This window comes from Diaporthe batatas (genome assembly GCF_019321695.1).
Source record: "Diaporthe batatas strain CRI 302-4 chromosome Unknown Contig00021, whole genome shotgun sequence".
Taxonomy (NCBI): Eukaryota; Fungi; Ascomycota; class Sordariomycetes; order Diaporthales; family Diaporthaceae; genus Diaporthe; species Diaporthe batatas.
In genome coordinates this window covers 289,016-304,489 of record NW_025408568.1, presented here as the reverse complement: position 1 = coordinate 304,489, position 15,474 = coordinate 289,016, and the positions used below count along the sequence as shown (strand labels likewise).

Below are 15,474 nucleotides of genomic sequence, written 5' to 3'. Positions count from 1 at the left end.
CTCTTGGCGGCCAGATGCACCCCGGCGCCCCGGAACAACTACCTCATTTAAGGGGCAATGTCTACGCATGGCAGCCCAGGGTGCCAATCTCGGAGTCCGGAGAACCACCACCCACGTGCCATATTGAATCATGGACTGGGTTAGGCGGGCCGCAGCGGGTGGGTTACCACCCCCGCCAAGCTGGCTGTCTATTGGCAGCCCGTCTACGCGTGTAAATCTGCGACAAGCAAATGTCGAGTTCTTGGTCCCATCATGTCACATCCTGCGGCGAATTCCATGACGGAGGCGGCTGAGAAACGGATGCGAATCGAGGTAGCGCTTGCTTGGCTACATATCCGTCGCGGCTGCGACGTTATTCTCCCGCAATTCTGAGAACCAGGCTTTGAATAAAGCCCACATACAACAATAATTCTCGGCTCCTCGGCACTGCCTGCACCCAGCACCGACTGGTTCGAGACATCCGCCGGTGCATACTCCGTATGTTGAGAAACTCAAACACGCGGGGCATTCTAAGTTGTCAACCCCTCTCGCACCGAGCCGTTACTTTCCGCCTGTCTTAAAGCCAATGCTAGCTTTGCTGAAGTACCCTTAAAAACTAATGTTTGACTCGAAGACTCGTTGGCCCTCCCTCTCAAAGACAACTAGGTAACGTTACCTAGGTAGCATTGGGCGAAGAAACTCATTTGACTGGGGGCCCGCATCCTCGGTGGAGGATCTACAGCCACTATCGACACAAAGATGTGGTTTCGTTTCTAATCCCCATACATATAAAACGTATGCGGCGCCTCTAGCTTCATACAGTAGTAAAAGCTCAAGATGTTTGTTCAATGTCGCCAAGATACGACCATATGGCCTCGTATACGCCGTACCTAGGTACTTGAGTATCCAGACAGGTTCTCGGTCTTTTCGTTATTAAGACATATAGGTCAATGCGAGCACGGATCTTGAGCATTCCAGTCTGCAATCACAGCTTGAATCCGCCAGGCACATTGTACCGAAACACACCCTGCGGATCGTACCTCCCCGCCGTCTCCCGCAAGAAATGGATATTCGCCTCGCCATAGCCGAGGAACGGCGATTGGCTCGGACCTGCATAATTCGCATAGACAAACCTCTTCGCCTGCCCCTGATTTTCTGCCTCCTTGTTCAAGGCCGCGAACACACTGTTTGCGACGGCCTGCACCGCATCGCTGTCTGCTGTATCGGGCCAGAACGCGCTCAGCAGGAGAATGATGCTGTTTCCGTCTGCTGAGCTGGTGCCAAGCGCGTTCCGGCCGGAACCATGTTCGACACAGACAGTGGGGAGGGGCTCGAACGCGGAGCTCCATATAGTCGACGACGGAACTGTGCTGGACGAAGACAGCGTCTGGTTGAGAATGTCAAACATAGAACTTAATAACCCTGGAGTCGCGCCAAACGTGCTCGTCAAGAACAGGCCGTTCAGTGGCGGCAGGCCCGTCTCATTTGCGAACGTGCCCAGGCGTTGGATCGCCATGCTATCAGAGATATTTGGCACGGAGAAGAGCTCGGCATAGACGGGTGGGCGCAGGACGGGCTCCGTGTAGATTGGCGTCGAGGAAAGAGACCATTTGCCCGCCGCGTACACCAAGCCCAAGACGACGGAGGCGTGGACATCGTAGTCTGGTGCTGCGGCGATGTTGGTGAAGGCATCGAAGACGGCATCGCGTTGGGAGATGTCGTTGCCTACGCTGCCACCGAGGATGCCGTCGTATTCGATGGTGGAAAAGTCGTAACGCGCCACGATGCCGAAGTTGTTCAGCCCGCCTTTCAGCGCCCGGAAGAGGTCGGCATTGTCGGTGGCATTGGCGTTGACAACCTGTCCGTTGCCCAGCACCACCTCGACATTGACGAGCGTGTCGCAGGTGAAGCCGACTTGCGGGGAGAAGTAGGAGATGCCGCCGCCGACTGTCAGGCCGCCCACACCCACTGCGCCGTTGCGACCGCCAGCCACCGTCTGGTCGAAGTTAGAATGTGTGGAGGAATAACGATTTGGTCCATAGGGTGTAAATTGAGTTATCTAAGGTCTAAGTCTCTTAGTAATAGTCTTTCTAACCTTGTGACGCCTTTTATAGTTGCTTTAGACTAAGTTTGAAATTAAAGTTAGGGGCGTATCTTCTATATATCCTCTAGTAATAGTCGTTACTGCAGGCTTATTACTACCCTACTTATTTACCTGCTAGATATATACAAGCTCTATACTAACCTTTTTATCTTCTACTATCTATATAGGTTAATTTTTAATCTTTTTTCTTTTCTTTACTATTATATTCTCCTTTTTTAAACACCTCTACTATTATAATATACTTTATTTTATTAAAATAAACTTTAAATTTAGATTTTTAAGGTTATTTTATACTAATTTTTATTTTAAAATACTCTTAAAATTAATTTTATTAAGTTTATTTATTATAACTTTTATTAAGGGTAATAAGTATAAAAAACCTATTTTAACCTTTATTACTCTTTATTTTAAGTACCTTAAAAGTATATTATAATTAATAATAATAATAAGTTATCTTTTAAATACTTTATTATTAAGTATATTAAAAGACTATTAATAAATTTATATTAACTATTTTTAAGAGTATATAATTCTATATATTTAAAAGTATATTTTAAGTTTATTTAATACTTTTATTATAATTAAAATTAACTAATAAGTTAAGATTATTAAACTTAATAAATAGTTTAAAATTATTTATATTAAATATACTAAACTTAATTATAAGGAGTATATTAAATTTAATATTATAATAAAAAGTAATATATATAAGATTCTTTATACCTATTATATAGATTTTTATTTTATAATTACTTTAAAGGTTTAATTAATTATTTTAAATATTTTAATAATAGTATATATTATTTATATTATTTTAAAAGTAGTAATAAATATAAGCTTTTATATTCTTTATAGAGATTTTTATATTTTAAGTTATTAAAACTTATAATAAAATTAATAAAGTACTTGTTTCTATTATAAAGAATAATATTATTATAGTCTTAAAAACTAAGTTTAAAACTATTTATAATAAAGTTTAAATTATATTTAAAGTTATATATAGCTTAAAAGAGTATAGTTAGTTTTAAGGTTAGAAGGGCTTTTTAGTTTCTTAAATACCTAAGCTAAAATCTTTTAAGCATACTAATAATACTAAGATTAATAATAAAGTTAAAACTCTTATAATTAAACTCTTTTATAACTTTAAAAACCTTACTAAAAAGTAAATACCTCTTTTTAATCTTTAAATATTATTAAAAGTATATATTTTAAATATAGCTTTCTAACCTTATTTATACTTTTAGTATTTTATATAAATTAAATATATTAAAAGGGTTAGTTTAATTTAATAAAAATATTTTAATTATAAATTTTTAGATATATTAGGTTTTAATTTAATTAGGAATTAAATTTTTAAGTATTTTAAGAGTTTAAGATATAGTTTTTATAACTCTTTTAAATTAACTATTATTTTATTATTTTCTATATATCCTTAGGTTTAAATAAGCTTTAAATTACTTAAAATAAATATATAAAAGTATTTTAATAAGTTTATTAATAGGTATTTTTAATATTTTTAAATATATTATATTAAAGCTATTATATTTATATTCTTATTTAAACTATATTTATTAAATATTAATATATTATAGCTTAATATTAAGTTTTTAGCTTTATATACTATTAACTATATAGTTTATTAGTTATTTAAATAGATTATTTATAATTTATTTAAATTTAATTAGATATTTTTAAATAACCTTTTAAAGTTATTATCTCTTTTATAATAAGCTTAAAAACTAATAGTTTTATCTTTATAATTAAAGTTAATATAATTATTTATTTTATTACTTTTTATTAAATTAAACCTTTAAATAAAGTTATAATATACCTTTATAAGGATTTATAATCTAATTAATTATCTATAAATAAAATATTTTTAATAATTATTAAAGCTTATACCTCTTTATACTCTCTATATTAAATCCCTAAAAACTAAATTATATATAAATACTTAATTATATAATTTACTACCTTAAAGTATTTTAATTTAGGGTTTATAAATACTTTAAAAGTTTAATATAAATAAAAGCTATATCTAAATATAGTATAATTATAGTATATAATATAAACTTTATCTATTCTTAATATACTTTAATTTTCTCTTTTAAAGCTTATTTTTAAAAGGTTTAAAGTCTTTAAATACTATTAAAGTATATAAAAGACCTTAAAATTATCTTATAAGTTAAACTTTTAAATAACTTTTTAATATATAAGTTATAGATTAAAATAATAGTTTATTTACTCTTATCTTAAAGTATTTATATATTTAGAAATTACTCTATTAGCCTCTAATTCTTAACTTTATATTATACTTTAATTTTATTCTTTATATATTTAAATTTAATCTATTACTCCTTTAAATATAAAATAAGAATATTATCTATATAAAAGAGTACTATAAGATTAATTTCTAAACATAAAAAATATAGCTTTTTAAGGATAATTTTAAATTAAAATTAACTAAAGTTAATATAAATTCTTATATTAAAGAAGTAAAGAGTCTTTTAACCTATATAGAGCTTTTAAGTTTAATATACTTTTATTCTCTTTAAATTTATCTAATAGTTTATAAAAATAAACTCCTATCTCTTTCTTTTAATATTTAGGAATATAGTAATAATATTTAATTATATAATTTTTAAATTAAAGTAAGTAGTAATAACTATTATTACTTAAAAGTTTTTATTATAAGTATAACTATATATATATTTTTAATTATAAAAGTAATTAAAGTCCCTTTAAATATATATATATACTTTAAATAAAACTAAATAACTATTTTTATTAAGCTTATATTTATATATTTATTTTAAAAAAGTAATCTTAAAGTAACTTTTTTATTTAACTATTTTCTATATATTTAACTTTACTAATAATTTAAACTTATAATATATAACTTTAAACTATATATTTTTAAAAGGTTTATTTTAAACTTATTTTTATAAAGTTAGTTTTAAAAAGATTATTAATATATTATTTAATTTTATTAAAGTTATTATTCTTTTATTATTTAATTTATAATACTTAAAAGTTATAATAAAATATAATATATAATTTTTATTTATCTATTCTATTTTATACTTTAATAATAATATTTAAGCTATTTTAATATATATATTAATATAAATTAATTCTATATATATATATTTTTAAAGTTTTATAGTATAAATTAATTTAAAGTAGAGTAAAGATTTCTAAACTTAGTTTTATTTTTTCTAAACTTAAATAGACTTCTATATAGGCTTTATTTCCTATACTTCAACCTAAATTTTTCTTTCTTTTATTTAAAAGTTAGCTTTCTTTTTATTATTAAAGTAGTATACTTTTTAATTAAGGTTTTTTAAGCTTTTAATATTAGTCTCTACTTTAAAGGTTAATTCCTCTTAAAATAATATACTCTTTTTAAAGGTTTTTAATATTTTTTTAAAAATAGAAAGGTTTATATACTATTCTTTAAAATTAACTTAAATAAATAGTAAACTTAATTTATTATTCCTTCTAATACCTATTTATACTTCTATAAAAATATTACTTCTATTTAAATTATTAAGCTCTATCTCTTTTAATTACTAATTTAAACCTTATTTAAGTTTTTATAAAGTTAATTTAATTATAATATATATTATATTTAATATTTCTTTAAGAGTAACTATTTTAATTAAAACTTATTCTACTTTTAAAATTTAAAGGCCCTTTTAATTTATCTATTTTATTTATATAAAAAGGTTCTCTTTAAATATTATATTTCTTATAAAATAATTTATTTATAGATAGAAACTTATATTCTATATATATTTAATACTATATACTTTATAAAATACTTTATATAAACCCTTTTATAAATTTTAGATAGTACCTATTTATATTATTTTATATTTTTATAAAGGTGTATATTTAGTATTTATAGGTATAAATATTTCTCTAATTAAGAAGTAAGCTTTAAAGTTTATTCTTTATTTAAAGAGATTAATATTATTTAAAATAGTAGTTAAACTACTTATATAAAATAGTATTTAAAGCTTACTCTTTTTTTTAAAAAAAGGAAAATATATTATATAATAAAACTATAGTTAATATAGTCTCTAATTATAACTTTAATAAAAAGTTTACTTTAAATAAAAGAGTAAGGGTTTTCTTAATTAGAGCCTTTCTAACTCTTTTCCTTCCTTTATTTACTTCTAATATCCTTAAAAGGGTAATTTTAAAATTAATATTAATTTATTTAGTTTATTTAATGTAATTAATATTTATAAATTAGTTAATAATTATAGCCTTAATATCCTACTATATTTTATAGATTATAAGACTAAATTACCTTCTAATATATACTTTAAAGCATTATATTACTTTAAATACCCTTTCTTAAAATTTTAATATAAAAAGTAAATAAAAGCTTTTACTATATTTATTATAAATAATAAAAATAAATAAAGTTTTATTTAAGGCTTAATTATATATAAATAAATTCTAAAAACTTTAAAAAGGTTTTAAACTTTTATTTTCTAATAAAACTTTTATATATACCTTATAATAAGTACTTTAAAGCAAACCTTATAATTAATCTACTTAATTTTAAAGATTTTTATACCTTTACTTTATTTAATAAAAGTCTTTAAAGCTTATACTTTTAGGTAACCTAAATATAAATACTAAAGTTAAATAGAATTTTATATTTTAAAGGTTTATCTTAAAAGGGTAAAAGGGTATTTTTATATTATAATAAATACTAAATAGTTTACTATTCTAACCTTACTTTTAATAATAATAATAACTTAAAATAAAAAAAGAGTAATTTATATTTAATAAAGATTAAATTATATTTTTAAGTAAGTTTTATTATAATAATATTACTTTTAAAGAGTTTATAATATAAAGTTATATCTTTTATAATATTAAATACCTACCTTTTATAAAAGTACTTTTAATATTATATTTATATAGAAGTTTTTATAACTATTATATTTTTAATAATAAATTCTTTATATATTTTCCTTATTCTTTATAAATTATTTATTTTAAATAATATATTTTATAATTATTAATCTTAAAGATTAAAGTACTTACTTTAATAATATTATTTCCTAAATTAAGGTAAAAGCTCTCTAATTCTAGTCTCTTTATAGAATTAATTAAGTAAATTATATTATAATTATTTAAAACTATACTTTTATATAATAAATATAGTACTTTATTTAGGGTTATATATATCCTAATAAGGCCTTATTAATAGGAACTTATAAAGGGTTAATAGAAATATATATTATATATTTAATAACTAAAATAAGTATATTTAAAGTACCTTTAAATAAATTAAAATTAAAAATAAATAGAATTTATAGTAAAATAGATATAAATATTAATATTACTTATATAAAAAGGGGTATAATAGAGGTTAAATTCTATTTAAACTTAAATATTTTTAAATAAAGTAAAAAAGGGATGTTATTTCTAGTTTTTATAGTTAATATAGCCTTTTTTAAGTATATTCCCACTTTTTTAAGCTTGGGGATTAGGTATTTAAACCTATTTTTTAAATACTTCCTAATTTCTTTATATTAGGTGTTTAAGATTTTTTTATTTAAGAGTGGGTCCTTTTCCCCTATATAAGTATACTATAGAGTTTTATAATTAGTTAAATTCTATTTATAGTACTTAAAATACTTAAAGGTTTAATAGGGGTACTTAAAATCCTTTTTTTAATTTAATTTCTTATTTAGATTACTTAAATTAAAGTTTCCTAACCTTATAGTTTAAGTTAGTACTATATTTCTAATTAATATAATAAAAATTAGTAAGTTTTTAGGTTAATTAGACTATCTATTAATATAAAGTAAAGTATTTAATATTTTAAATAGGTTTTAAGTATTTTAATAGGTTTTTAAAAGTATTTTACTTAATAATAAAGTATTACTTTATTTAAGTTTATTTAAATATAATTTATAGAAATTACTTATAAAAAGTTATTTATTTTTAAAAATTATTAATTTTAGGTATTTTATAGATATAAACTTATAAATAGATCTTATTATAGTCTTAATACTATTAGATACGTTTAATATTAGTTTTTAAGCTTTCTATAAATATTATATATAAGTTTATTATATAGTGTTAACCTTACTAGATTTTAAAGGAGTAAGGTTATTTTTAATCTTTTAATAACTTTATAAATTAAGAATAAGCTTAAATTTATTAATTTTATTATATAGATTAATAGAATATTATTTAATATTATCTTTTAGATTTAGTTTTAGATTTTTTAAAGTTTTAATATTTTTAATATTTAGTTAAGGGTAAGTACTATCTATTAATATATTTTATAGTTATAGGTAGCCTTTAGAGTTTTTATTATAAAGGATTCTTATAAGGGTTTAGTTTCTTTATTTTTAAGTATATTATTTATAAGGTAAGCTTTATATTCCTATTTTCTACCTTAAAATATATCTTATAGAGTTTTTTTATATATAATAGCCTATTCTAATAGTTTTGGTATAGGAGATATATTTATCCTTTTATTTTTAGGTTTATCTAGATTTATAAAAGCTTAATATTACCTAAACTAATAGTATACTTTAAGAAAAATATACTATTTAGGGAATAAATAAAAATCTTTATAAATAATATTTAAATTAAAAGTTAAAGCTATTTTTATAGTAATATAAAATAACTTATAAAGGGTAAAATAAAATAAGTTATATCTTATATTATCTATTTTAAGCTTTAATAGGAGAAATTTACCTAATATATATTAGGTTTATAACTATAAAGGAATAATAATTTAGTCTATAGAGTATAAATTAAGTTATCTAAAGTCTAAGTCTCTTAGTAATAGTCCTTTTAACCTTATAACGCCTTTTATAGTCACTTTAGACTAGGTCTGAAACCAGGGTTAGAGGCGCATCCTCCACAGAATGCACACCACAAAAGAGTAAAATGCTTCCTTGTGATCATATACCTTGTTGCTCTGGTCGAGGACGGCATACACATCCAGCCAGCTTGCCCCTGCGCCAACTCGAGCAACGGTGCCATCACCCCACAGCTCAACGCTCCTCATGCTAGTCAAGTCGATCGTGACGCCATCGTCAACGTTGGCGAAGCCTGCACTGGGAGCATGGCCGTGTCCTTTGATAGCGAAAGAGCAGTTTCGGCTGACCAAAGAGGACACAGCATCACCGACTTGCAGTGCCGTGGTAGGCTGCACGATGCAGGTCGGATGGATGGAGGACTCTTGAAGCGTCCAGTAGGACTGTTGTGTTGAGTTGTACTGTGTTGAGTTGGGGTAGAAGACATTTGCTGAAAGTGCTTGGCACTGTGACTGCTTATTAGAACGCGTCTACCTGATCTCCTCGACACCTACAGGACATCCATGGATACGTACGCAGCCGCTGGATGATGGCCTCATCGTGATCCGTCTATCCGTCTCGAGGTGCACAGGAATAGCTCACAGATTGGCCTTGGCCCCGCAAAATCAGCACTTAAAATGTGAAAGGCGGGGACAGTTTCCTCTTTGATTATCGTTGTTTGTGGGTATTAGGCGTCTTACCACAAGGATCTGTTGTTTGCCACAGCACGACGCTAACGGAACATCCGGCCTGGTTTAACGTCTTTGGTGCTCATCGCATGTATGCTGCGAACGCACTAACCCTGCACTGAATACATGGATGAGGCAGAGCATGTGGGCGATACCGAGTGCGCAGCATCATGAGGTGCACCTGCGGAGTCGTGTGCGCATGCGAAGTCCGAGATTGAATTTGAATCATTTGATATTGAGCCTGCCAGCCACTGGGAGTGCATACCCAGGCTATCCTCTCAATTCTATTCCTGTAGCTCACCATTTCGCCACTAAGGGATGCAAACATACCTAGGCACAACTTGCTTCGATATCGGCTCAAGGTGGCCTCTAATTTCGTTTGTTATCAAGGGAGTGTGTGCCGTTCCCCCCCATGATGCTGAAGCGGCCGCCCTTGGGCGCAGCCTTCTATATGTATCCTCAACTCGTGCTTAGAGCGGGTCTAAATCCATGGAGAAAAGGCAGTTCTATTCTCGTGTAGCGGGATGGACGATTTGAAGAAGCCTGAAACTGTGAAAGGTGCAGATTTGGCTGAGTAGGCGGAGGTGCAGCCTGATGCTGCGAGCCTATCCCGTCACCCCCGAAAGAATGCGGCTGAATGTGGACATGCATACAGTAGAAATGCAACTACATGATAGGTCTGTGGACTGTCACTATCGCATCCTTCAAAATGCTGTGCATCCCGCTGGTGGGACAGCTCACGCACCTGGTTCTTGCGCGGTGAACTATCTCGGTATGTAGCAGCTGAAATCGAATTACCTAATATTAATCTGCAGCTGTGATGGCCTGATCAAGGTATCGTGGATTGACCCGCAGTCCATGGGTGATTGGGGGTCTGGTGTATTGGTGCCTTTTTTTTTAAGTCTGTCGACAGCTTCATTACACTTAGGGTGGCGCGCAATGTCTTTGACCATTAGTAAATTGAGGCACCTGTGTTAATTGCAGAGAACAAGCGACTTATCCTTGCCAAATCAAACAAATACCTTTAAGATTTTGACCATTTGCTGCTGCCATCCAACAGCTCTGGTGGTGTGGCCAGTTAGAGGCGACATCCTACCCGATAGTGTGGCATGTTTTCAGCCTCTTCTAATGCTGTCATTTGACAGGATGGTTTGGTGTACAATCACCAAGCCACGCAAATATGTCGTGTAATACGCACCGGTCGGCGTTCCCCCACGCCTCTTCCGGGCACTCTTAGTAGCCAACAAGATTCAGAAAGCCAATAATGCGGCCGCAATATGCGAGAAAACTAATCATTGAATGTTGTGCTAATTTTTGCCCGAACTAGCTCACGATATATAGATATTTATTGCCCTCGCTCTGATCATTGACGCGCCGCCCTGTACAAACCTCATCCAAATCAGTCAGGCCCTATAAAATTAATTGTACCATTAAAAGCAGCCCAGACGCGTCTAAACCCCTTATATCAGCGGTCTTCCTTGTTGCCAAGAAACGTCCTCATTACTTCTGCATTTGCGTTCACCATGAGTTGGTACGATCAGTTGGTTGGATTATTCGTGTTCTTCACCATACTCAACACGATCACTGTTGGTCTCCGCCTTCTTGTACGCACCAGACTTATTAAAGGATCATTTGGCTGGGATGATACTGCCCTTGTCTTCACATACGTAAGTGCCCGCTACACTCTTGCCACCTTTCATAGCTTAGATTTTTATCTGGATGAATAAGAACTGATATCCAAGGAAACCTAGGTGGGAATGGTTCTCTTCATTGGACTATCATTGCAATCTTTGCATTACGGAAGATTGGCCACAGACGACAAGCCGTGGCATGACAAGACGAAGTCCAATTTGGTGTGTGACACGCTACGAAACTTCTATCGATGTTTCCGATACTAAAGAACACCTGCAGTACTATTACGCAATGTGTATTGTTTGCTTTATAATTTCCGGGACGGTTAAAATCAGCGTTGCTTTCGTTCTCTATCGCCTCACTAACAACGGTAGCCCACTCATCCGTGCTGTTATTATTTTTGACATCTCAACATGCTGGGTTTGGACCATTTTCACTACGGCCTTGACTTCCCTTAGCTGTATGAAAATGGGCCCCTATTATGGTGCTATTGACAAATTAACGTGCACTAATGTTGCCTACTCACGAGAAAGTCTTTATGTTATCTATGATGTTTTTCATATTATTTTACCGGTCTTCATCCTTTGGAATGTCCAAATTGGCAAGGGTCTGAAGTGGAGTGTTCTTGGTTTGTTTAGCCTCGGGGTTCTGTGAGTCGATTTAACGACAGCTCAAAGAGCTGCTTTCTACCCCCCTTAACTTCTATCAGATCACATTGGATACTAATAGGCACCGTCACTATAGCGCCACTATCGCTGCTGCTATGAAACTCAAACTTCTTTACGACGGCTCTCAGCCTCATAGCAGCGTCGATCCGATTGCTCAAGGGTACAAGGCTATGATATGGTCTATTGTCGAGCACGGACTTTCTATTTTTGCTAGCTCTGTCCTTGCCCTCCGCCCCCTCATACGGTGGGTCTCCAGTGGATGGGCGACCCTCTCGAGTACCCTCTATGGCAGCTCGAGCGGCAGCGCCAAGCCCTCTGTCCAGAACAGTTCAAGGCATATACTACAGGAGCCACACTGGTCCAGAGCAACTGAAACAAATGAGCTGAGCAGCATCGGTGTACGGAATGAGGTCTCTATTCGAACCGAACACACTACTGAGTGTCCATACCATCTTCAAACGCCACTCTATCTTGCAGAGGCATATGGTATTTGCTCCAAAAGCCACTAAGAGCCGGTTCATGGAGAGTGCCAAGGCAACGAAGGTGATGTCGTGTTTGACGGTGCAATTGTGAAAATGATCATCGGGTAGTATTACTACAGGTATTTCGAAGAAGGTATGAGCAACAGCGGCTCGTCAGGGCCGGCAAAAGGCAAACAAATAAATAAATAGCTTGTCATACTATTCTAGGCATATTTTGCCATCGAATCGGCTAGTTGGTCAGCCATGGCAGAGAGAAGCTTGAGGATGCCCGCCTGACGGAACTGGAACAATGCTTGTACCGGCAGCACGTAGTCCCCGACCCTTGGAACGCCCAACATCCGCCCTTCCACGTCAAACACTTTGCTCATAGCTGCAGACCTGCCTCGGTGATGATGCTACGTCGCAGTGCGACGAATCCGGTCCTCGATGGTCTCATCGCTAGATTCAGCAGTCAGAGGACAAAACTATGATAACAAAAGCTTACACTATGATTGTCGCTGTCGTCAACCAACCTTTTCCCCATCTTGACATGAGATAGCGCTCCCTATGAATTTTCTGATGGAAGCCACAACCTGTATTGTAGGGTACCTAGGTACTTACCTAGGTAGGTCCGTGGTTCGGCTTCGCATGCACGAGTACTTCGTTCATACTATGAGGCCAAACTGACCATAAATAGGATCACTGTTAATAATACGCGCGCTAGGCACGATCGGTACGAGCTCATAAGCAACAGGTGCAGCTTCTGCAATTTAGAACGCTTGTTTGAGTCTCGTCTTTCATGGGATACTCGAAGGCAGTGTCAGGGTGGTATATTCGTTTTATACAATACGGATGGCAACTTGCGCCGTATATTTGCAGGTTCCATCATGCATTAATTCGCTGCAAAAAACCGTGAGATGCCGTATATCAATGAGATGCTGCTGACGGCCTCATCGACCGACATGTGCATCCCATCCTAGAACCTGCTGCCTCGGCCATGGGTCGTCATTCGCGTTGTACGTCTCGGCCGTCACGGTAACACGGGTCTCCTTGAGTATGTGTTTCACACTATCGTCGTCCGTGGAGGCGCGTGGTCTGTTCTTGCTGGTCCGCGACGACCGCATCGTGTCCAACTTGACCGCATCTCCCTGCTCTGCCTGGTCCAGATGATTCGATGCTGACAGAGGGGCCGTGCCGCGACTTGGGTATTTACTCGCGTTGGTACTGCCACCAAAGACGGACAGGCTGAGCAGAGGTCGGAGGGTGGGCAACGAGCCGGCGCAGATGCCGATTCCTTCTTCGACTACGGACCAGAGGCCTATTTGGCCGGTGCTGAACATGAACTCGGCTTGATCGTTGTATAGTGTGAGGTATCGTAGACGGATGATAGTCGCGCAGCTCGCACTATTGGAACCATGGTCAGCTTTATGGCTCTTGAGGCTGGCGGAGCCGATGGGCCTCTTCAAGGACTTACAAAGCAGCCAGACCAAGCAGCAAGACGACGGAGATTTTCACACGCAATCTCATTTGGAGAGGTATCAAGAGGATCGCGGGCAGGATCGCCAGGGTCAAATCGGTGACGATGGAAACCGCCGAAAAGAAGAAGCCGATGCTGCTGTTCAGCACAGGGTTGCAAACTCCGTCCGTCTCACCCCATAGTGCTGTAATTGGGTGACAGACGTTGGCGACGACGATGATGAACACGACCGCTGAGACGAAGGTCGCGCCGATGATCATGTATATAGTCCAGACGAATCTACGTCGAGCGTCTGCCACGCGGAGGAGAGTTACGCAGATGCTAGACTTGATGGGCACCTGCAGCATTGGCAATCAGCCACGAGAGATCCAGATGGCTCGCTGCATGGGAACATGGCGAGGCCACAGTGGCTACAGCCTGTTTCGAGACCTGTGGCCCACAAAGTCTTTGTGGAATAGGTGAGAAATGGGTGCTTACCGTGCATGAGGAATAGGTGAGTTGGGCCACAAAGAAAAGCTTCGATTCGGGACGGTCAGATGCTTGCAGCACAGCGGGAGCAGATTTCTTGGGACTCTTTACCTTGGTTCCTTGCATAATATCGGCAGGCTCAAGATACTTTGCACGCTGCCCAGCGCCGTAGAAGCAACAAGTAATTACCATGGCGCAAGTTACCGTGTACAAGATCTGGTGAATGTCAGTCATCCTCTACTCAGATGGAATATGCCTGCACCCCAAGGGACTCGTACCAAGCCAACGAACATCAGGTGGTCGTCCGTACCCATTGCTTCGGGCTTCAGCCATCTTCGAACACCCAAACGCGAGAGCAGCACGACCCAACTAAGCGTCAGCATTGCTATGGTAACGCGGAGAAGCAGGACCCCGTCGCCGGCTGGGTCAGTCATGGCGGGCGTGGGGATCAATCAAGATCTCTGGGACCAGGCGTCGGAATAGAGTGCGCTGCCGGGAGATGTAGCGGATACCCTCTTGACGCTGCTGTTCAGGCACAGCCTGGGTTTTCGTCCTGTCAAGAAGAGTAGGGTCTGAATCAGCACCTCTCCACGTGCAGTGTGTTGCTCATGGCCAATGTCAGTTCGGTGTCAAGCGCAAAACCAGACTTCGCCCACGAGAGTCCGGATATGGACTTCTCCCTCCTGGCACCACATGTGGCCCCAAGTGCCGAGCAAACAAGGCAGGGGCTCATGACAGCCAAGTTGTATTGCCACTCATATTCAACCACACAGCCGAAGTGGGATATATCATCTCTCCTGTGCAGGATCAAGGTAAATTCTCCGTCGTAAGCGAGCTCACTAGGCGGCTCTGCGGGAAGGAGTACATCGCAACCAGCATTTGTGCGGCCTTGTGCCGTGCTGCCATAAGCTCGACTCTGAGGAAAGAGTTTACGGCGCGTCCGTTTTGGGCGTCTGGCGTGGGTTGTGGGGTTTTTCGACGGGGGTCCGACGATGCCCCTGTCCCACTCGCATGGGTTTTCTCGGATGGCGCTGCATTGCCTGAGTCGTACAGAATGTAATACAATCCACAGTATGCAGGCCACCCACCGCACGCTGCGCGAACCGAAGCACCCAAGGCAACTTGACAGGCCTTGATCCCCCACCGGTCCACGC

The 15,474-nt window shown here is 35.3% G+C and overlaps 3 protein-coding genes across 3 annotated transcripts; 1 reads left to right on the top strand and 2 right to left on the bottom strand.

Annotated features, from left to right (window-relative positions):
- Nucleotides 1–964: 964 nt before the first annotated feature.
- Nucleotides 965–9,485, bottom strand: KVR01_012726 (uncharacterized protein; the record flags this gene model as incomplete). The annotated part of the gene is made up of 3 exons (XM_044782463.1): nucleotides 965–1,975; nucleotides 9,039–9,392; nucleotides 9,462–9,485. The coding sequence occupies 3 exons, from the start codon at nucleotides 9,483–9,485 to the stop codon at nucleotides 965–967; spliced, it is 1,389 nt and encodes a 462-aa protein (XP_044638197.1).
- Nucleotides 9,486–11,137: 1,652 nt separating this feature from the next.
- Nucleotides 11,138–12,423, top strand: KVR01_012700 (uncharacterized protein; the record flags this gene model as incomplete). Its single annotated transcript, XM_044791765.1, has 3 exons — nucleotides 11,138–11,281; nucleotides 11,526–11,896; nucleotides 11,991–12,423. 3 exons carry the CDS (start codon nucleotides 11,138–11,140, stop codon nucleotides 12,421–12,423), a joined length of 948 nt encoding a protein of 315 aa, XP_044638171.1.
- Nucleotides 12,424–12,579: 156 nt separating this feature from the next.
- KVR01_012746 (uncharacterized protein) lies at nucleotides 12,580–15,222 on the bottom strand. The gene is made up of 5 exons (XM_044783507.1): nucleotides 14,599–15,222; nucleotides 14,432–14,536; nucleotides 14,330–14,368; nucleotides 13,850–14,190; nucleotides 12,580–13,779 (listed from the first exon to the last, which is right to left on the bottom strand). Exons 1-5 carry the CDS (start codon nucleotides 14,752–14,754, stop codon nucleotides 13,326–13,328), a joined length of 1,095 nt encoding a protein of 364 aa, XP_044638217.1. The 5' UTR covers nucleotides 14,755–15,222; the 3' UTR covers nucleotides 12,580–13,325.
- Nucleotides 15,223–15,474: the final 252 nt, after the last annotated feature.